This window comes from Malus domestica, chromosome 13, assembly GCF_042453785.1.
Source record: "Malus domestica chromosome 13, GDT2T_hap1".
Classification (NCBI taxonomy): Eukaryota; Viridiplantae; Streptophyta; class Magnoliopsida; order Rosales; family Rosaceae; genus Malus; species Malus domestica.
In genome coordinates, this window is record NC_091673.1 from 5,634,644 (window position 1) to 5,655,454 (window position 20,811).

The 20,811-nt window shown below is 38.6% G+C and overlaps 3 protein-coding genes across 6 annotated transcripts; 2 read left to right on the forward strand and 1 right to left on the reverse strand.

Annotated features, from left to right (window-relative positions):
* Positions 1-4,093: 4,093 nt before the first annotated feature.
* LOC103414312 (probable galacturonosyltransferase-like 9) lies at positions 4,094-6,124 on the forward strand. Its single transcript, XM_008352711.4, has one exon. It carries the CDS (start codon positions 4,690-4,692, stop codon positions 5,860-5,862), a length of 1,173 nt encoding a protein of 390 aa, XP_008350933.1. The 5' UTR covers positions 4,094-4,689; the 3' UTR covers positions 5,863-6,124.
* A 6,887-nt stretch (positions 6,125-13,011) lies between these two features.
* Positions 13,012-16,910, forward strand: LOC103451908 (protein WVD2-like 7). 4 transcript variants are annotated; one of them, XM_029091897.2, is made up of 9 exons: positions 13,012-13,297; positions 13,443-13,577; positions 13,788-14,480; positions 14,609-15,226; positions 15,339-15,403; positions 15,573-15,651; positions 15,735-15,806; positions 15,927-16,037; positions 16,507-16,910. In XM_029091897.2, the coding sequence occupies exons 2-9, from the start codon at positions 13,536-13,538 to the stop codon at positions 16,534-16,536; spliced, it is 1,710 nt and encodes a 569-aa protein (XP_028947730.1). In that variant the 5' UTR covers positions 13,012-13,297; positions 13,443-13,535; the 3' UTR covers positions 16,537-16,910. The 4 variants fall into 4 exon arrangements, with proteins under 4 accessions (XP_028947730.1, XP_028947731.1, XP_070666978.1 ...); XM_029091898.2 differs by having other exon boundaries at positions 13,041-13,258; XM_070810877.1 differs by having other exon boundaries at positions 13,178-13,258; positions 13,708-14,480.
* On the reverse strand, positions 16,821-19,930 carry LOC103452352 (formin-like protein 4). Its single transcript, XM_008391848.4, has 2 exons — positions 18,557-19,930; positions 16,821-18,437 (listed from the first exon to the last, which is right to left on the reverse strand). The coding sequence occupies exons 1-2, from the start codon at positions 19,687-19,689 to the stop codon at positions 17,120-17,122; spliced, it is 2,451 nt and encodes an 816-aa protein (XP_008390070.2). The 5' UTR covers positions 19,690-19,930; the 3' UTR covers positions 16,821-17,119.
* Positions 19,931-20,811: the final 881 nt, after the last annotated feature.

Below are 20,811 nucleotides of genomic sequence, written 5' to 3' on the forward strand. Positions count from 1 at the left end.
CACAATGAGAACTGTTCAATTTTCAAATCAACGGTTCAGATTTTTCTTTTTAGAGCACATTTGTTTCAAAGCAAAAAAAAAAAAAAAAACAATGTCATTTTTGCAAATTTTGTCCTTGAACTTTTTCGTAGCGATACTATAACCTAGTTTGATTTGTAGTGAACATAATTCAAATTTGATTGCAAAGCGAACAGACACAATATTCTAATCAACTTACTATAAATATAAATAAATTAAAAAAAATATATATATATATAGCATGGTAGACATAAAAGAGATGATTAAGTGGGCTTTTTCCAAAATGTATTTGTCAAATAAGTAGTCGTTTAGAGCAAGTCCACCCCAAAGGGGTAGGCCAACTCACAATCCACAACATGGCCTGGCACCCATAAAAAGTGCTTCAGCCCAAGCCGTCCTATAGGCCGGCCCAGAATGTGATGAGCCAAGGCCCGGCCTATGTGACATCATGTCGACGCCAGGGTGACGTCATGTTGACGCTAGTGTGATGTCACATGCCATTTCAATTTTTTTTTTTGCGCCTATCGGGTGGAAAACATGCGTATGTGGTCGCGAGTGGGCAACAACGTCGTAGAGGTGGGGCCCACTGTGCAGGCGCACTATGGGATTCTTTCGTGTGGATACGTGGCACAATGAGGACTGTTGGATTTCCAACAGCTATTTTTCTGAGCCGTTGGATTTCCAACGGTACAAAATTTTGAAATTTAAATTTAATGGCTACTGATGTGGCACAATGAGGACTATTCAATTTTCAAATCAACGGTTCAGATTTTTCGACCAAAAAACTTTAAAAAAAATCAGAAATTAATAATATTTTTTTATAACTGTTCACTGAGTGAATTAAATGGGCTGAATGCCAACACATTTTTTAGAGGTGGACTTGCTCTTAGGGTGTGCACATATCATGTGACTCCACCTCAAAACAACTAAAAGAAACGATTAATATTTGAAAAGAAAATTGAAAGAGAAATTTGTCACATAATGTTGTTGCGTTGTAACATTTTTAGATGATCGTAGTGGGAAAAAGATCATCGTTGGATCATTTTCTTAAGGATTCTAGAGATCCTGTGATCATGATCGTTCATTGTATATCGTACGGTAAAAAATCATTTTAAAATTTAAAATTAAATATAAATAGTACCTAATGAAAACTGACCACATGATGGACGATGAACGGTCACGATCGCGAAATCCTTAAGATTCCTAGGAAAAGGATCCACCATCATACTGTATGATTCACACACCCATTCTTCCTAGTGCCCTAACATTTTCTTGTTGGTCTTCATTTGGCCATATAAAGATGAAAATATTAAAAGGGAATTGTTATTAACACTCCAAAAATCTCATTTGGCACTCCAAATTTTTTATAATTAGAAAGAAAAACACACTTGTAAGGAGTGTAAACTGAAATATTTAGAGTGCTAATAACAGTTCCCATATTAAAATTTTGTAAGTAATATCTTATGCAATGTGACATACGTGGCTCATGCATCAGAATTGGTGGGGGATATTAAAAAGTGTCACTTTTTATTAAACAGAAAGAGATTGTGACTTAAACCAATCGCTAGTTGGTATGATGCAATATTAAAAACTATTGGTAATGCAGGCCTTTAATAGAAAGGATTTCTAATTTATTTTTAAAATGGAAATTAATTGAGAGATTCATTTCGCATTGAACGTTAACGACCCGAACTATTTAGTTAGTAGATCTGGATTTATAGACCATCATTGCAAAAATTCAATTCAATATAAAATCATTTGCTTATTTAAATGTCATGATAAGATTTCAATATTTCTTAGAATATAGTGCTCGTCAATTTTTTTTTTAACTTAATTAGTTGCCTCAAATATTTCTGACTTAACTAATATTTTTCAAGAATGATATGTAAAGTGCAACTTGAAAAATAAACGATTCAAATGAAATACTGTGAGCCCGAATCCCATTTTTTAAAAAATAAAAATTTCTTTTCTTAAAGGACTCTGAGTCTGATCCATGATGCAACTCTCGTACTTATGTATATAAGTGTCTAAATTAATAATGGGACAAAAATATAACATATAATGAGATTCATTACCGTTTGAGAGTTGAATATTTATCACATTTGACTAATTCAGCAAAGTTGATATACTGTAGCATATTCCGGACGATTAATACAGAAAAGAAGAAAATTAACCCGGAAACGGGAAATAGAAAGTCCACTAGTCCACTTGGTGGTGGGAGCACGTGGGGGCACGTGTGACTAAGCTTATGAGAGGATTTGAATCCCATTGGAATCCAAATTATGAGAATTTTAAGGATTTTCATATTTTAATTATTTATCTTGCATTTTACGATCATACATTTTTTAATTTTTTATTTAAAATTAAATATAAATAATATTTGATAAAAATTAAATACGCGATTGATAAAGAATGCTAGAATATAAGAATTCATAGAATTTCTATAAAGTAGATCCGGAGAGGATTCTCTTTCCTTCTGAAAGAGGCAGCAGAGAGACCATGGCAAAGTTGCCAGGCTGAACATAGCCACCAACGAGAAGAAACAGCTGGCATTTGGGCAGTGGGGCCAACAAAGAGTATAACTTGTTCCTATTTTGCAACAACAAAAATAATGAGGGGACGTGAATGCCTCACCCTCACCCTCAGACAGATATTTTTATTGTGATCGAAACACAAAATAATATACTATGTATCATTAAATTAATAGTAAAATATATGTGTTAAAAATTTAATAATTTAAAAAAGTAATTTTTTATCATTATATAAAAATACGTGATGTATCATCAATTCCGGTCACAATGAAAAATTTCTCTGCATCCTCACCCTCACCCCATGCTGCCCAGCTGTCCACCCGTACTTTTTGTTGCTTTATCTGACCTGGCACTTGGTTTATTTCTTTTTTCGTTTACAAGGTCATTTATTTGCTATTTATTATATTCAGATATAATCGTTAACTTTGATTTACAGTTGTGCAAGGCGTCGGACAAGAAAAAGTATTTTCTTTGGAATTGGATCCTCTGTGAAGGAACCTTCGCGATCATTCTGATCCAATAACACAGATCGTTAGAGTTTTTGATCCAACGATTATAATCATTATAACTTTTAAAAGAACTTCTTGTTTGTAGTCGTTGAATCAAAATTCAACCGTTCGTGTTAGTAGGTCAGGAGGATCATGAGGATTTACCTCGGAGATGATCCAATTCCTTTTTTTTTTTCTTGTGTATTTGTCACTTATTTACTGTAGTTTTATTAACTATGTCGTTTATTCAAGAATATTACTTAAATTATGAGTGTTATGTGATGATGTGACCGTCCCAAATATTTTAGTATTTGTATGGCAGCTCTCAATAGAGTTTGGGACTCATTGCATTTTGGTTCTTCAAAATCACGCACATGTCTTACTATGTGTGAGCTGTTTTAGTTAGGCATCCATAATGAACTAATGAGAAATATGAGTTAGACCAATAAGGCAACAACGCATCTCTTATGTTGATCGGGATTTGTGTCAACGAATTGAGTCCGATTGGGTCATCATGTTCTTTGCTTGGGCTTCTTTGCCATTTGGTCTACTTACAGCTTGTTTTTATGTTTATCTCTAATAATATCTTCTTCCATCAATAAAGTTTATCTTTAAACAAAAAAATAAATAAATGTATCTGCTTACCTGCCCTTGCACTTGTGTTTTAGTCACTACTTATGTAAATTAATATTGTTTTTTATCTTTAAAACCAATATATTGATTTCTTAAAAAAAAAGAAACCAATATATTGAAATCAAACTGACAGGAGGCTTAAGGCATGTTTGGTGGTGAATAAAAAAGGCTTCTGATTCAGAAGAAGTAGATTAAATGCACATTGATGAATCAATCTCAGTCCCCAATCTACCATCAATTTTGAAACCAAATCCCAACACTTCCATCTTCTTTTTTTTATTTCTTTCAATTAAATGCATATTAATTTTCACTAATCCCGATTCACCAAAAGAAAGGAAAATAATTATTTTGGGAAGTTTACATTCATGCACTTATTTTTCTTTAATCCCACCCATTTTTTCAATTTTCAAACATGTTTTAGTAAAACTAGAATTTATTTATTTACCTAGAAAACGAAAAATAGAAACCCAACAATCTAACATCTAATTTAACAAAATTTATCGTTTGAAAAAAAAAGAAAAAGAAAAAACTATTTAGTATTTACCACCGGTTACAGAGAGAACCGAGAGAGAAGACGGTAAACAGTAAAATAATAAAAACCTTTTCTATACTCCGTGTCCGTGTTGTCTGTATCTCCGCGTTTAGCATCAAAACAACCGCGTTTGGCATTTCTCATTTTCCTTTTACATTTCCATTTGCCTTTCCAATTTTTTAAAATTTTTTTCTTTCAGTAATTTCAGAAATTGGGATTGTTAAGATTGATTGCATTTGACCTGTCTAATTAATTCGTTAATACTTACTTAATTAGTGAAAATTTGCAAATCTCCCACAACCGTCTCTTTCTTCTCTCTATAATAACTATCTCTCACCATCCACCCAGACACATCCAGACACCCCGCACCCACCATTTCTGTTACTCATTCACTCTCTTCGATTTCTCATAAACCCAGCAACAAACCCCACCATAAACCCAGCAAGAATACACAATACGAAACCCCCACCACGAAAAGCGGCGAGCAATGCTCCCATTCCGGCTGTACGCCGCCGTTTTGTTCGTCTCCAGTATCTCCCTCCTTTTCCCCCCCTTCTGCATCGGGACCCGCTCATTCCCGACGAGGGCGATCGACGGCGATGATGCCTTCGAACTGGGCTCCGCCGCCCGGGCCCGATTCTCCGAAGCCCCCGACTACCGAAACGGCGGCGAATGCGCCGTTTCGTTGAACCGGGAAATGGTGTCCTCCTGCGACCCGTCGCTGGTCCACATCGCCATGACTCTCGACTCCGAGTACCTCCGGGGGTCGGTAGCTGCCGTGCACTCCGTCATCAAGCACGCTTCTTGCCCGGAAAACGTCTTTTTCCACTTCATCGCAGCCGAGTTCGACCCCACGAGTCCCCGGGTCCTGACCCAACTCGTCCGATCCACCTTCCCCTCGCTTAATTTCAAGGTCTACATCTTCCGGGAGGACACCGTCATTAATCTCATCTCGTCGTCGATTCGGCAGGCGCTCGAGAACCCGCTCAACTACGCGAGAAATTACCTGGGCGATATTTTGGGCCGGTGCGTGGACCGGGTCATTTACTTGGACTCCGATATACTGGTGGTCGACGACATTCACAAGCTTTGGAACATTTCGCTCACCGGATCGCGGGTCATCGGAGCCCCGGAGTACTGCCACGCCAACTTTACCAAGTACTTCACCGACGGGTTCTGGTCCGACCCGGTTCTCTCCCGGGTTTTTTCCTCAAGAAACCCCTGCTATTTCAACACCGGTGTGATGGTGATGGACCTGGTGAGGTGGAGGGAGGGAAATTACCGAAAGAGGATCGAGAACTGGATGGAGTTACAGAGAAAGCGAAGGATTTACGAGCTGGGTTCTCTGCCGCCGTTCCTACTCGTCTTCGCCGGCAACGTGGAGGCCATAGACCACCGGTGGAACCAGCACGGCCTCGGCGGCGACAATGTCAGAGGTAGCTGCCGGTCTCTGCACCCGGGTCCGGTCAGTCTCCTCCATTGGAGCGGCAAGGGAAAGCCGTGGGTCAGACTCGAATCCAAAAACCCGTGCCCGCTGGACCACCTCTGGGAGCCTTACGATCTTTACAAGCCGATCCACCACCACAACCCGGCGAAGTTTCAATCCTTATCGTCGATCTCTGCATCTACATTGATCTTGTTTTCGAGCTATTTGTCTTGAGATGACGCGGCTTATGATAATTCTTTCATACATTGTTGATTCAGACATTCTTTTGATAGCCATTTTGTACAGATTGATTGAATTTTAGGTGAAACTGTGAGCGGAAAATTCATGGATTGTTCATCAGTCTCAATTTTTTTGTTCTTGTTTCTGGAATTTTCTCGGCGGATTTGACATATGTGATGAGATCCAATTTTCAATTTCTGGGTCCCAAAGAGGAGAGAATGTTATCATCCCAAATACCATGCGCTTCTTGTTCTTCCTTCTTCCGCTTCAAAGCTTCCAATTTTTATTTTTCTTAAATATTGACTGTATATTTGGTGTATGCATTTTCTGTCGCGTTGTCTCTCAATAATTGCAAATTTGAAAGTGGCCTGAGAATCTGAATGACAGTGTAGACAGTGAAATCAACGGTGTTACAGCTCAATGGGTTCACGGGCCTCTATTGGGAGCGTTGCTCGGATATCATTGTGTCAGTATTTTCGAACAATTTTTAATAGTGCGTGATTGACTTAAAAATCGATTCGTATTCCAACTAATCCCTAAATAGTGTGTTATTGTGTCGGTATTTTCGAACAATTTTTAACAGTGCGTGATTGACTTAAAAATCGATTCGTGTTCCAACTAATCCCTAAATAGTGTGTGATTGACTTTAAAACTGAATTGGTGTTCCAAACTAATTCCTTTGACTTAAAAATCCGACTTTTGGCATCTCAAGTGCAGATAAGTTTGCTCCACCCTCTACTCCATATTATTTTCAATTTCCACCCAATAATTTTTTTTTTTAATTTACTTTGGTATTTGTAGAACTCACATTTTCTTACCATTTGTGGGGTTTATTAATTTTTAATTTTGGGGTATTGTTTTCGATAGATGTTTCTTTTCCGAAACTTGCAAAGTAAAGAGCATAGCTGGTTTGACGTCGCTATTTTTATATTTTAATTATTCAAATAATCAAGTTATTTAATTGGGTGGCTAAGATTAGGAGCAGGGGCTTAAACTCTAGTGCAAAACTCACTCGGTTTCTGGTGGATGATGTGCGTGAAGAAAAGATATTAAAATGGGTAGTTTGCAACAATTCTCGACCACGTTTCATGTCATGATGCCAATAAGCTGCCAAGTGCCCCTTCTCTTCCCCTATATTTTCCTCACATCATCAAGTTTGGTTGAACCTTCTATTCCTTAATTTGGACTTTTTCATTTAACTCATTTGCTTGTACACATCAACTCTGTTATTTAGCTTGAGAATTTTCAACTTTTAATTCACATGCGTTCTAGTGATGAAAGGGAAAGAACTTACCTACAACTGTGATTGGGACGTGAAGATGCCAGTATTTTAAACTAATTATGCGATATTATATGCATGATATAAAATGTACGTCAGTGTATGATAAGTTTAAATAACAGCTATCTTTGGTGTCCCAATACTTAAAAATTCATGTGTTTGGCGTTTGACGGTCAAGCCATGTAGATTGTTCGATATACCTGGCAAATTAGTAACCATTATAAACCCAATGAGTTTAATGATCCACTCACAGGGAAGTAGACCTTTGGATTGGGATATGAATGATGAGCATAAGGGAATAAGATCCTCTTTGGATCCTTCTACCCGAATCCTTAAATCATGTCTGTTCAATAAAAAATCGAACGGTCAGGAATTAATACCATGTTCACCTTCACTTATTCATGTTCATCTTCTTCAATCCTCACATTCTTCGGTTCATTTTCTTCCGTCTTATTTCCTATTCACCTTCTCGTATTCATCTTCATCTCCATCTCAATATCTCTCTCTCTCCAGCCCTAGAATTGAAGGATCCGGAGGATCAGGATGGAAGGGATTCGGAAAAAATCTCAGTTCGAGCTAAGGATTTGATTATTTTTACCATGGGGAATCAAGTTATCACCACACTTTTTTTTCACCTAAGTAATTATTTGTAAGTTACCTAATGGTGACAAAACCTTGCATAGACCTAGACTTGGTGATGAAAGCTGGAAAAATTCCCGACAAAGATGCATAGCAAGAACCACTTGTCACTGCAGCAGCAGTGTGCACAGACGTATGAGCTGGGATCCAATCACTTTATTTTTATTTAAATTTTTTTTTTTTGGAAACATCACTTTATTTATTTTAATTCCTACACATGCTTCACATTTTCTTGCATTTTCTCAAATCGTGCACGAAATTTGAATTCATGATATTTTCCAGTAAAATATTTGCGCTTTAGTATGATCAATAGGGATTTTAATTTCCAAGGCAGGATAGTTACAGGATGTGAATGGATAGTGAGCAACCGGCACAACATTCAATTTATTGGCTACTTACATTTTGCAACTGTTCTGCGAAGTCAAAATCGAGGTTCCTTTGAACCTTGAGATTCTTTTTTTTAAATCTCAACTGGGATTGAAAGGTTTGGATGTGAATGTCACAAGTGGTATTAAATATCGATGATATCGAAAATATCGGTAGTTCAAAAATACAGAAATTTCGATGAAAATATCAGGATATTATCGATATCGATAAAAATTAAATAAAAACTACGGAAATTGTAAGAAAAACTTGGAAATTTTTATTGAAACTTTGCAGGATGTTTATTTAGTCAATTATTTATTAGTTTATCACAAAAAATTGGAAGAAAATGCATTGCATGATAGATATAACTGATTTAAGTTGATTATATAGCGAGCTGGCAAACATTGTGAGGGTAGAAAATATGTAGTAATTAATTAAAGAAGTTTAAACATACCATAATCATTTATATATAATTAATTAGTACAATATTTTACACTTTATACATTGCATGGTAAGTTACATGAGTGACTTAGTAAGGTCTAAAATATCGATGATATCGGAAATATCGGTAGCCCAAAAAAATATCGGAAGTCCAAAAACACGGAAATTTCGATGAAAATATCGGGATATTATGGATATTTTAGACCACACAATCTGTGCACCGGGGTTTTGGGGATTTAGATCCTCTCCGAATCCCTTCACTGGAGATCCTGGGGATTAATGCATAGTAACCGTTCATCAAAGATCGTGCAACCACAATTGAATGCTTTTTATATTTTTAAAAGTAAAGTAACCTCGTTTAACATGAACAATATAAAAGAAAAAGAAAAAATTATGGCCTTACAATCTTTGATGAACGGTTACTAAGCATTGATCCTCCGGATTCCCAATGAGGGGATCTGGACAGATCTAAATCTGGGTTTTGGCTACTGAACCCGGCCAAGGCCACAGCTGGAGCCAACGAGTCCTAGTTGTACAGAAAATGTATCAAACCCTTGGGGAACACAAATGACTCATCAGGCTTCAGTTGTTGGGGTAAAGACCCTGTTTGAAGTATCCACAAAGCCCACAAGAAGCAAGCCCTTGAGGCAGATTGTGACTTCTAAGTCCCTTGGGTGCAAGTGAGGTGGCACAATCCCAAAGGCTGCTATGTCAGGCCCATGGTGTTGAGCCCAGGTAGATTGAATCGGTTGGTGAGGGTCACGTTGAACGGGTTGGCCTTTGTGTTGCCCCGGTTTGGTTAGGACTGATGTGGTGAAGTGGGAAAAGGTTGCTAGGTTTGGGTCAATGCATGGTGCACCATTGAGGAAAAATGTCCGAGGGGTTTACGGATCTGCTACGCAGTAATCTTGTACTGGATCCGGGTCGGATTTGGGGGGAGGGGATTGAGTAGCTTAGGGGTATTGGAGGAGGAAAATACAAGGCAAGTTAGGAGGAAGGAAATCATAGTCGGAGATAAAAGGCCTAAAAAGGTTAATGATGCAAAACATCAAGGGAGAGAGGGAGATGGAGATCAAATTCGCACCAAAATGCATAAATATAATTACTTTATGTTAATGCAGTAAAGCGTCACCTGCATTCTTAATATTGTTTGGTTGAAAGGGTACCATATACAACCTATGTAGATAGAGACAAGAAATTGAAAGTGTTGGGTGCTTAGAAGCTTTTGAAGTTTAGACATGTCACATGTAACTTTAACTACCACATCTTTCTACTGTAGTGCTCTTTCACTCTCTCAAGTGGTCCATCTATTTTTTTATCACTTCTTGGAACCTCTTGGGTGTCTCTTTAAAGCACCCAATGGGAAATCCACATGTTATCAATAATATTAATACTTAGATGTGTGTATAGCCACATTTTAATCGAGTTTGAATCGTGTTCCTAATATTTTTAGATCTGTTTAAAAACAATTATTTGTGTCTTAGTATTATAGTTTGATAGTATTTCTTTTTACTTATAAGTAAGATGTCTCAAATTCAACTCCTATAAATAATGATCTCAAGAAATTATTGATGACACGTTTTATGACTGAGTCCAATTCCCTCTCTAGTATGGGTCTATCAAAAAAGTAAAAGTTTGTTTGAAAATGTTTTTAAAATAACCGTCACTTTTAGATAAAATGTTTCTGGAATGCAAAAGCACTTAAAGTCCTTGCAAAAAGCATCAGTTCTGATGCTTTTGTTAAGAAACATTTTAAGTGTTTTTTTAAATGTAACTTTAACTATCGTGTCTTTCCATTGTAGTGCTCTTTCACTCTCTCAAGGGGTTCATCTATTTTTTTTGGGTAAAAGACTGTTTACTACCCTCATGTTTCATGGTTTTCAACATTTAGTACATCAAGTTTTTTTCGTCTCAGAGTCATACCTAAAGTGTAAATTTTGGGACAATCTCATACATCCGTTAGTCAAACTGTTAAATTTGCCGTTAATTGTGATGTGGCGCCCATGTGGACAATGACTGGGCGCCACGTGTCAGCCACGTTTTTTTTTTTTTTTTCTTTCTTCTTTTCTTCTTCTTCTTCTTCTTCTTCTTCCACCCGACTACAACATTTTTTTTTTCCTTCCTCCTTCTCCTTCCTTCCCCTTCTTCTCCTTCTTCCTTCTCTTCCTCCGAATCAGGGGAAGTTTTTTTTTTCTTCCTCCTTCTTCCTTCCTCTTCTTCTTCTTCTTCTTCCTCCGAATCTGCCTAGATTCGGTTTTTTTTTTTTTTTTTTTTTTTTTTTTGAGGAAGATGAAGAGGAAGGAGGAAGGAAGAAGGAAGAAGGAAGAAGAGGAAGGAGAAGGAAGAAGAAGGAGGAAGAAGAAGAAGGAAGAAAAAAAAGAAAAGAAAAAAAGTTGCAGTCGGAGGAAGAAGAAGAAGGAAGGAAAAAAAGAAAAAAAAAAAAAAGTCGAATCTGGGCAGATTCGGAGGAAGAAGAAGAGGAAGGAAGAAGGAGGAAGGAAGAAGGAGGAAGGAGGAAGGAGAAGGAAGAAGGAGGAAGAAGAAGAAAAAAAAAAAAAAAAAAAAAAAACTTCCCCAGATTCGGAGGAAGAAGAAGAAGAAGAAGAAGAAAAAGAAGGAGAAGGAGAAGAAGGGGAAGGGAGAAGGAATGAGGAAGAAGAAGAAAAAAAAAAAACGAATCTGGGCAAATTCGGAGGAAGAAGAAGAAGAAGAAGAAGGAATAAGGAGGAAGGAGAAGGAAGCAGGAAAAAAAAAATTCCCCAGATTCGGAGGAAGAAAAAGGAGAAGGAGAAGGAGAAGGAAGAAGAAGGAAGAAGGAGAAGAAGGGGAAGGAAGAAGGAGGAAGGAAGAAGGAGAAGGAGGAAGAAAAAAAAAAGTTTGCAGTCGGGTGGAAGAAGAAGAAGAAGAAGAAGAAGAAGAAGAAGAAAGAAGAAAGAAGAAGAAGAAGAAGAAGAAGAAAGAGAAAAAAAAAATCCCCAGATTTGGAGGAAGAAAAAGGAGAAGGAGAAGGAGAAGGAAGGAGAAGGAAGGAGAAGAAGAAGAAGAAGAAGAAGAAGAAGAAGAAGGAAGGAGAAGGAAGGAGAAGGAAGGAGAAGAAGAAGAAGAAGAAGAAGAAGAAGAAGAAGAAGGAAGGAGAAGGAAGGAGAAGGAAGAAGAAGAAGAAGAAGAAGAAGAAGAAGAAGAAGAAGAAGAAGAAGAAGAAGAAGAAGAAGAAGAAAGAAGAAAGAAGAAAGAAGAAAGAAGAAAGGAAGAAAGAAGAAAAAAAAACGTGTCACAAAAAAAAACGTGGCTGACACGTGGCGCCACGTCATTGTCCACATGGACGACACGTCACAATTAACGGCAAATTTAACAGTTTGACTAACGGATGTATGAGACTGTCCCAAAATTTACACTTTAGGTATGACTCTGAGACGAAAAAAACTTGATGTACTAAATGTTGAAAACCATGAAACATGAGGGTAGTAAACAGTCTTTTACTCATTTTTTTTTATCACTTCTTGGAACCTCTTGGGTGTCTCTTTGATGGAAAAGGATCCTCGCCGGATCTTTTTTCTGGGGATCTTATGAATCTCGTAATCGTGACCGCTTATCGTATATCGTGTGATAAGAAATTATTTTAAAATTTAAAATTAAATATAATAGTACCTTACGAAAACTGATTGCACGATGTACGATGAACGATTACAATCATAGGATCCCTAAGAAAATGATCCAACAAGGATCCTTTTCCCTCGTTGAAGCACCCAATGAGAAATCCACATGTTATCAATAATATTAATACTTAGATGTGTGTATAGTCACATTTTAATCTAGTTTGAATCACATTCCTAATATTTTTAGATTGGTTTAAAAAAATTTATTTGTGTCTTAGTATTATAGTTCGGTAGTCTTTCTCTTCGCTTATAAGTGAGATATCTCAAATTCAACTCCTATAAATAATGATCTCAAGAAATTATTGATGACACGTTTTATGACTAAGTCCAATTCCCTCTTTAGTATGGGTCCATCAAAAAAGTTAAAACTTGTTTGAAAATACTTTTAAAATGACCACCGCTTTTAGATAAAATGTTTTTGAAATGCAAAAACACTTAAAGTCCTTACATGAAGCAACAGTCATATTAAAAATTGGTTTCAAAAATACTTTCAGCTATATTAAAAGCAGCTCAAAATACGAACCATAAATAAATAGAATCACTTGTATGAATAAAAAAAGTGTTTGTTCCTACCAAAAACATGTTAAAAGCTTCGTTGGTTAAGATGGGTAAACCACTCATATCTTTGCTGATTCAATACGCCCACTCTGATTTGTTGAACCTTCATAATTATTTCACCAAATAATAAGAAACTTCATAATTACCCAATTAATCTCTATTTTCCCACTAATTAATCATCCCATTTAGACATCAGTCCATCATGTAGCTGAGAAAAAGAAAGTCCCCAAACCGTTCAACCTTTTTTGAATCCAAAGTGAATGCAAGTAAAAGCCAAATCTTCCTTGGAAATTAATAATTGGTGTTTTGTGGGTCATCATCTGCAAGTTCAAGCCTTTATCTCCACCTTTTAATTTTTCTTCATATAATTGGAATTGTCTTGTTCTGATGATTTCTAGCCTTTATCATTTTTCGAGTCCCCAGAAGTGCCACGAACAGTGAAAAATATGAAGTGAGAAAAAAAAGACCAGAACAACAGCACATGGATATGGTTTTTTATTATTATTTAATATTAATTTAATTTTTTTATATTCTTTTCTTCTTACAATTTTAAACCTTTTTTTTTTTTTTTTGTAAATATTCTGGGTTTTTTCTCACTCTTGGTATTGTTTTTGCGTGTGTGTGTGATCCAATAGATTGGTGATGTGCCCTCATGCTTGCTGGTAGGCAAAGCTCTTGCTTTTTAGCTCTCTGGTTGCTGTCAAACACTACCAACTCTTTCAGAACTCATGGGTGAATCAATGATGCATTTTGCCTATGATGCTGAAAAGGTACGCACTTTCTAGTTTCTACCTTGGATTTGTCGAAGGACATAACCCATGTGTTCGATTTTGTCTGCAATTGTTGTCGTTTGAGGATTATGCTTTGTGGGTTTTGATTGATTCACTGTATAATTGCTAGATTTGCATGATTTGGTTTCGCCACTATGTTGTTGCTTAAGGACATGTTTTGGATTCTCGGTTTTTTGGGTAAATAAACAGGTGGTTGAGGGGGAGACGGTAGCTTCAAATTCTTCAAATCCTGTACTGGAAGTGTCGGTGTCTTTCGGAAAATTTGAGAATGATTCTTCACTGTCTTGGGAGAAATGGTCGACGTTTTCGCCGAATAAGTACTTGGAGGAAGTGGAGAAGTGTGCCACTCCTGGCTCAGTGGCCCAGAAAAGGGCTTACTTTGAAGCTCATTACAAGAGGGTTGCTGCTCGAAAAGCCGAGGAGATGATGGAACAGGAGAAGCAATTGCAAGATGGTGATACCTTTAGGTCGGATTCTGACCAGACGAGTGGAGATCAGATGGATTCTGAGGTGCATTTCGAAATTGATTTGGCCAACAATCAAATTAATGCCCAAGGAAATGATCAAGAAGCGAATTTCGACAATGAGATTATTAAAACTTACGTGGATGATCTCGAGGAGGATGATGTTTTCACCATAGAGTTTCCAAGCTCATTGGCTGAGGGAGAGAGAGAAGAAGCTGATTGCAGAACGGATAGTCCTGATTTGAACAATCCGGAGGATGAACTTGCTGTGGTGAAAGAAGTAGAAAATGTCCCTGCTGAATCTCAGGGAGTACAGGAGATTCCAAGGACTTTGGACAATGATGTAGGAAGTGCTCCAGAAGTTAAAGAGGTGCAAGAGGAAAAACCGAGATTGGATCTTCTGAAGGGATCTCCGAAGGTGAAGTACTTAGCTCTTGAATCTATTTAGCAAAACTTCTCCAGATGCCATGTTCTTTATTTCATAATCTGAGAACTTGTTTGGTTCTTGTCTGATTTTCATATCTTTTGCATTTTCTTGCTGTGCAGGTTACTCCATTGAGCAAGGAGAGAAATGTGGCAAACGTTAAGAAGAAACCAGTTCCACTAATAGCCAAAACACCACAGAAATTTGCCCCTAGGGCATCGAAGTCTGTATCAACTCCAACCCCTAAAGCATCGAAGCCCATATCAACTCCGACCCCTAAAGCATCGAAGCCCGTATCAACTCCGACCCCTAAAGCATCGAAGCCCGTATCAACTCCGACCCCTAAAGCATCGAAGCCTATATCAACTTCCACCCCTAGAGTATCGAAGTCTATATCAACTTCCACACCTAGAGTGTCAAAGTCTCTGTTAACCTCTACTGCAACTCCTGCATCGCGGTCCTCAGTAAAGAAGAGCAATGCTTCCTCTTTTCCTAGGAGCAAAAATCCTTCAACTGAGGAAACCAAGGAAGTTCCTCCCAAGCGTTTGCACTTGTCACTCAATGTGGAATCCAGTCCCACAATGTCTGGTTCAGCGTTTGTGACCACCACAACCAAAAAGTCTTCCATTATGGAGAATATGGGAGATAAGGACATCGTCAAACGAGCATTTAAGACATTTCAAAACACTTACAACCAACCGCAACCCTCCAGTGAAGAGAAACCGCCAACACCAAAGCAGGTTTGTCAATTTAGTATATTTTCTCGTTTGAAGAGATGACCAGGTACCTCGGTTGGCATCAGAGCATCTAACGTCAAATTTTATTTCTGGAAAATTTCTTTTGAAAAAGCAGCTCTCTACGAAGGGAAAAGAATCAAGGGTTTCCACTTCTGCGCCCCTGACAAAAGAGAATGGAGGGTAAAGCCTTAAACTCATATGTGACTGCTGATTGTGTATCCTGTTTGCATGCTCTTCTTGCATAACATCAGTCTCTGCATGATAATATACTATCATGTTTCACATAGTCGATGCGACTTCACTTGGTGTCTCAATTAATTTATATTGCATTAATTTCTTTTTGTCATAGATATCTAGATAAAAGAACTGCTAAGGCCGCTCCATCATCTGTTAGCTTGAGAAGTGATGACTGCGTAGATAAAAGAGAGGTATCGGTTAACAGACCCCCGACCTCTTTCTGTTTTAATTTATTAACCATATATATGTAATCTCATTAAGCAATATATTTCAGTTTTCACAGAAACTGGCGGCGAAATCCAATGCGAAAGTGACGGAGAAAGCACACTCCCAACCGAAGTCAAAGGTGAGATCTTACAAATAACTATTCTTTTAAGGAGCATAATATTGTACCTGTGCTAAATATAATTATGTCATATAGCCTGCAAAAATTGAATTATTTCTCGAAACTGTATGCTTGACATAGGATCAAAAGGAGGCAGAGATAAAAAAGCTCAGACATAGTCTTAATTTTAAGGCTACACCCACGCCATGCGTCTATCGGGGGCAAAAAGTATCAAAAAGTACTTCCGAAAAGGTATAGTCCAATTCTGTTTTTATGTTATGGCATAAGATCTGTTTGCTCCATTTATATTTTCAATAGAATCGGACTATATACAATCCATCTTAGTGATACTTATAAATCCGTCTTTCACGAAGTTCCTCTTTATTATGTCACCGAATACACTTGAAAGTCGAGTGTAGGGGGAACGTTTTGGGGATTAATTTTCTTTATATCGTAAAGTTTGCAGCCTCCCGCGTGCTGTGTACTTCAGAACAAGCATAAAAACTAATTAGCATTATGCATATGCAAAGAACATGATGAGTTAAACACATTCAATACACATATGCAAGAAGGAAAAATGCATGTGTATGCCTTAACACTAGCATTTCAATCTGCACAATGAGTTACTTTACTGCACTGCATTTCTGAAATTATCGGTGTGATTCGTGTATTTTATGTTTTTCTTTCCGTATCCTAATGTCAACTGTCATGACTTGTGTAGGAGACTTCCAACAATGAAACCCATCGGTGAAAAAATCGTTCAGGCGGCTGCAAGGTCACTCGTCATCTTCCAAGAAACCATGTCTACTTCAGTGGATAGACGAGAAGGAAAGTATACGTGATGGAATTCCCTCTCATGGAAGATCCATGCTTAAGTATTATCGCTTAGATGATGACAACGTGACCATGGTGAGTCGCAACCTGTATGTCTTGATGGCTAGAACAGATCTACGGCCTAGTAATAATATGCAGATGATAAGAAACAGGTCGGGGCTATGCTTTTCATTCCCTGCTCGTCCCAAATAGTATTCGGAATTAGAAATGCTACGTACACATTGTTGTATTTGAAGGTATAAATGTTGGAACTGTTATAATTACATGGAAATCCAAAGTTGGTTGCGTAAATCTATCATAAATGTTTACACCTAAATTGCAGACCAAAGAACAAATATTTGTGGATGGAACGCCTGTAATCGTTAGTGGGAAAGACGAAGAAGACGAACTATGCAAGTTATTGGCTGAAAGTTTACGGAATAGAACGTTGAAAAATCACTAAGCTATTTACGGATTGTAATCGAGCTTTTTGTAATCTATACACGATGTAAAAAACCAATTCAAAAATCATTGTCTGATTCACTGTTAGTGCTCCTAGAGTTTCCTGACATGAAGTTCTTAGGCAAGATCGGGAACCTTACGGGGTTCCTGGGCGGCGAGTCTGCTGACGATGATCCTAAACTCGCTGCAACCGCCTTCTTCTGCTGTATATTTCGAGAAATTTCGACGCATGCTTGATCAACCATGCCTAGAAAATCTTTAACTATGACAAATAGTTGAAATGGGTGAGCCCCTTTATCCTTAGAAGCCCCTGCTTGATAGTATTCTGTTGTTTTCTTCACCAACTCCATCACCCTTTTCTGCTCTTCTCTCACCACCTTCAGCTCTTCCTCTGCTGCTTTGAGAAAACCCTTCATGTCCCTAACGAATCTTCCACCGTCATTCTCGCATTGGAGCAGGAGTTCTCTAGTTTCCACCACGCGGGTTGTGAGAGCTGAGCACATCCCTGCAAAGCTGTCATGATCTATACTAGCCGCCTTCTTCACATTAGAGAACTCGGCACTGATGCCTCCAACCACGGGCAATCCTACCGTCATGTACTCCCTCTCTCTTTCCTCTTTCGGTTTTATATTCTCAGCACTTGGGTTTCTGTTATGGCTCTGGCTGTTGCTGCGACTCAAACTATGATTCGTGTTGATTACACATCGCTTCCCCTCAGATCGCACCACTTCTTCCACAACGAAATTGAGCAGAGTTGTTTTCCCATCACTGCTTCTAACGTCGGATAGCTTTCGAAGAGAACTGAGGTTGAAAGCTTGGGCATTGCCTCTCGAAGTTCCTGCATTCATGCGGTTTCCAGCCTTGAGAATTGCCTCTAGCAGCTTCATGAAAAGCCCTCGTGTTCGAAGCTCCTTGCACCCGAGTTCAAGTGTTTGTACAGACTCCTTGAGGCTAGCAATCTCCACGTCATAGTTGTATCTGAAGAGCATGGCATTGAATCGAATGAACGCTGAGGGAACAGCTTTGAGAATGTGGTAGAGGAAGAACTCTGCGTCAGCAAGCCTTGTAGGGTCTCCACTGTACTCAAGGATTTGGGATTTTTCTTCTTCGGTTGGAGCAATTCTAGCAAGCTTTTCAAGAGTCTCTACATCGAGACCTCTGCCCTCCATGAGCACATCAAGGAGCTCCTTTCGAGAAATCGTCAGCGATTTTATGACAATGGCAATGTTCTGGGACTTCCGGCTGTCCAGGAGACAAATCTGCGCTGATGGACCGACGTTGGCGCCCCTTGGATTCGCTTGGCTGCTGTCTCTTCCGGGGGATAACCGTTTGGTGGCAACCGTACCAAAAAGCGCTTCCATTAGGTCACCATCAAATCTGAGAGTAGCAAACGTTTAGAAACTTCAAAACCAAATACAATATAAAACAACACGGTTAAACGCGAAAAACTAGTGTGTAGGAGGAGAAAAATGGCATGCGGAAATCACTTTCATTACCTGAATGAACCATCCATTTTGTCCCACACCATGGAATTCTGAGTATTATTTGTGTTCACTTTGTCCCAATGCAGTGGCTTCAGTTTCACCTTATCATTTCCTGCCCCTGATGAAGATTCCCCAGGTTCACCTTTCTGTCCCGGAGATGGCTTTGACAACGCGTTCAAACTCCGCACTTTGGGTGGAGGAGGCGGCGGTGCAGGACCATTCTTAGCTGCAACTTTCGGTGCTGGAGGAGGAGGCGCTGCGGAGCTTTTCTTAATTGCAATTGGGACAGGAGGCAGCATTGGCGGCGGCGGCGGCGGTGGAGGCGGCGTTGGTGGTGGGGAAGTAGGAGGCGGAGGACTTGACGGTCGAATAGTTAGCTCTACTTCTGGTTCTTTTGATTTCTCAACAGCATTAAGAGACGTTGATCCATTTCGAATTCGATCATTCACTAACTCTGGTACATCATTGATGTGGGAAGTTGAAGACTTTCCTCTGAGCAGAGGAACTTCCTGTATGGGCTCACGCCTTCTTCTTCTGCTACTCCCTTCGTCTTCCTCACCATCTTTTCGAAACAACTCCTTTCGAAAACTCTTCTTCGAGTTTTTCGCTTCGAGCTTCTTCCAGTAAAGCACGTCCAGACCGTTCTCATCAACAATGAACCCCTTGAGATTCCCATCATATCTTGAAAACTCACTCTGATCCGCTACAGGAGGCCCCGGCTGAGGTTGGCCTCCTTGCAAACCTCCACTTCCACCACCACCACCACCACCACCATAACTACCGCCATTAATTCTCTTGCGCCGCGCAACAAGGTACCTATATACAAAAAAGAAAACCAGCCCGGAAATCACCAGAGTGGAGGCTGCAGTGATCGCCGCAGCCTTCGCAATCTGACTCTTTGACGCAGACTTTCTTGGCGGCAAAGGCACCGGCTGCGGCTGTGATTCCTGTTGCCGCGGAGAGTCTTTGGGAGGCGATGAAGGTGGGATTTCGGGTGACGGAGCGGTAAACGGATAGAAAGTTTCAATATTTTGAGGGGATTGGCCATGACAAGAAGGAATAACATTTACAAAAATAATAAAAGTAACTAAAAAACCATGAGTGAAAAAACAAGAGAGCATCCATGGCCGAATCCTGACAGCCATGAAGCTTTTTGGAAAGATTGGAGAGATGGGTTTTTGGAAACTGAATCGGTTGGAACTCTCTGTAAATTTGTTGACATTGAATGGAAGAAGTCTAAATGTTTAATGGATGGATTTGTCGTGGTGCTTTTTGGGGGAGGGTTTGGTTGATGAAAAGCTGAAAGCTTCAAAGTTAGTAGTTAGCTGTTTGTTTTTCCAGAATTTCTTCCCGGGCTTTTTTATATATAATTCAACCACTCAACATATGTTTCTAAATTGGATTAAGTTCACAACCCATTACTAACTACAAATCCACGCTTTACCAATTCAAGATTAGATTTTTAATTCATAAAATTAATTAAACAAATGTCATAATTGGTTTACTGTTTCAAGCCAGAAATTATGGACGGTTTGTTGAAGTGGTAAATCACCCAATTTGTTTCTATATAATATATTTATGAATTTATAATTGTCAGATGTAACGGGCAGATGCCTGAAGGCAGAAGCGTACAAAGATGGAATTTGATCCGTTCCGGACCTTAGTGTTTAGAGCTTAGGGATCAAATCATCTGGGTCGTTGATTGGTGTGTTTAAGAAATCAGAGCTGTTGATTTTGTGTGGTGGGTCAGAAAAATGAGTTAATGAGAACCGTTGGATTGAATTTGTGCTGCCCAGATGAGTTGATCCCTAAGCTTCGGACACTAAGGTCCGAAGCAGACCCAATTCCTACAAAGATATCGATGCTTCCATCGCTTAGATTTAGGGTGATAGGTCTTAATTTATTAGATCTTGGTAAACTTTAGTGAAAAATGAATTTAGTTTTGTAAGTGGTGGATTATTCTAATAGTTAAGAGTTTTTTTTTTCTTTAAGTCACTAGTCTCGGGTTCAAACCATCTTCTTTCATTACTATAAACTTTAAAAATGTGACTAGTTGGTGGATTTGTCATGACAATTTTCATTTTCAAAACCGAAAAAATTCTTAAGAATCGAATCCAAAATGTGTTGTGAAAGTTAGTTGGTTAAGCCGACATGTTTACTCCCAAGTCTCATTCTGGACCTTTTACTTAATCTTGCTGACCTAGTAATTAGAGATTAGTTAATCTTTGTACGTAATGATAATATCATCGAACAAAAGTCAGAAAGGG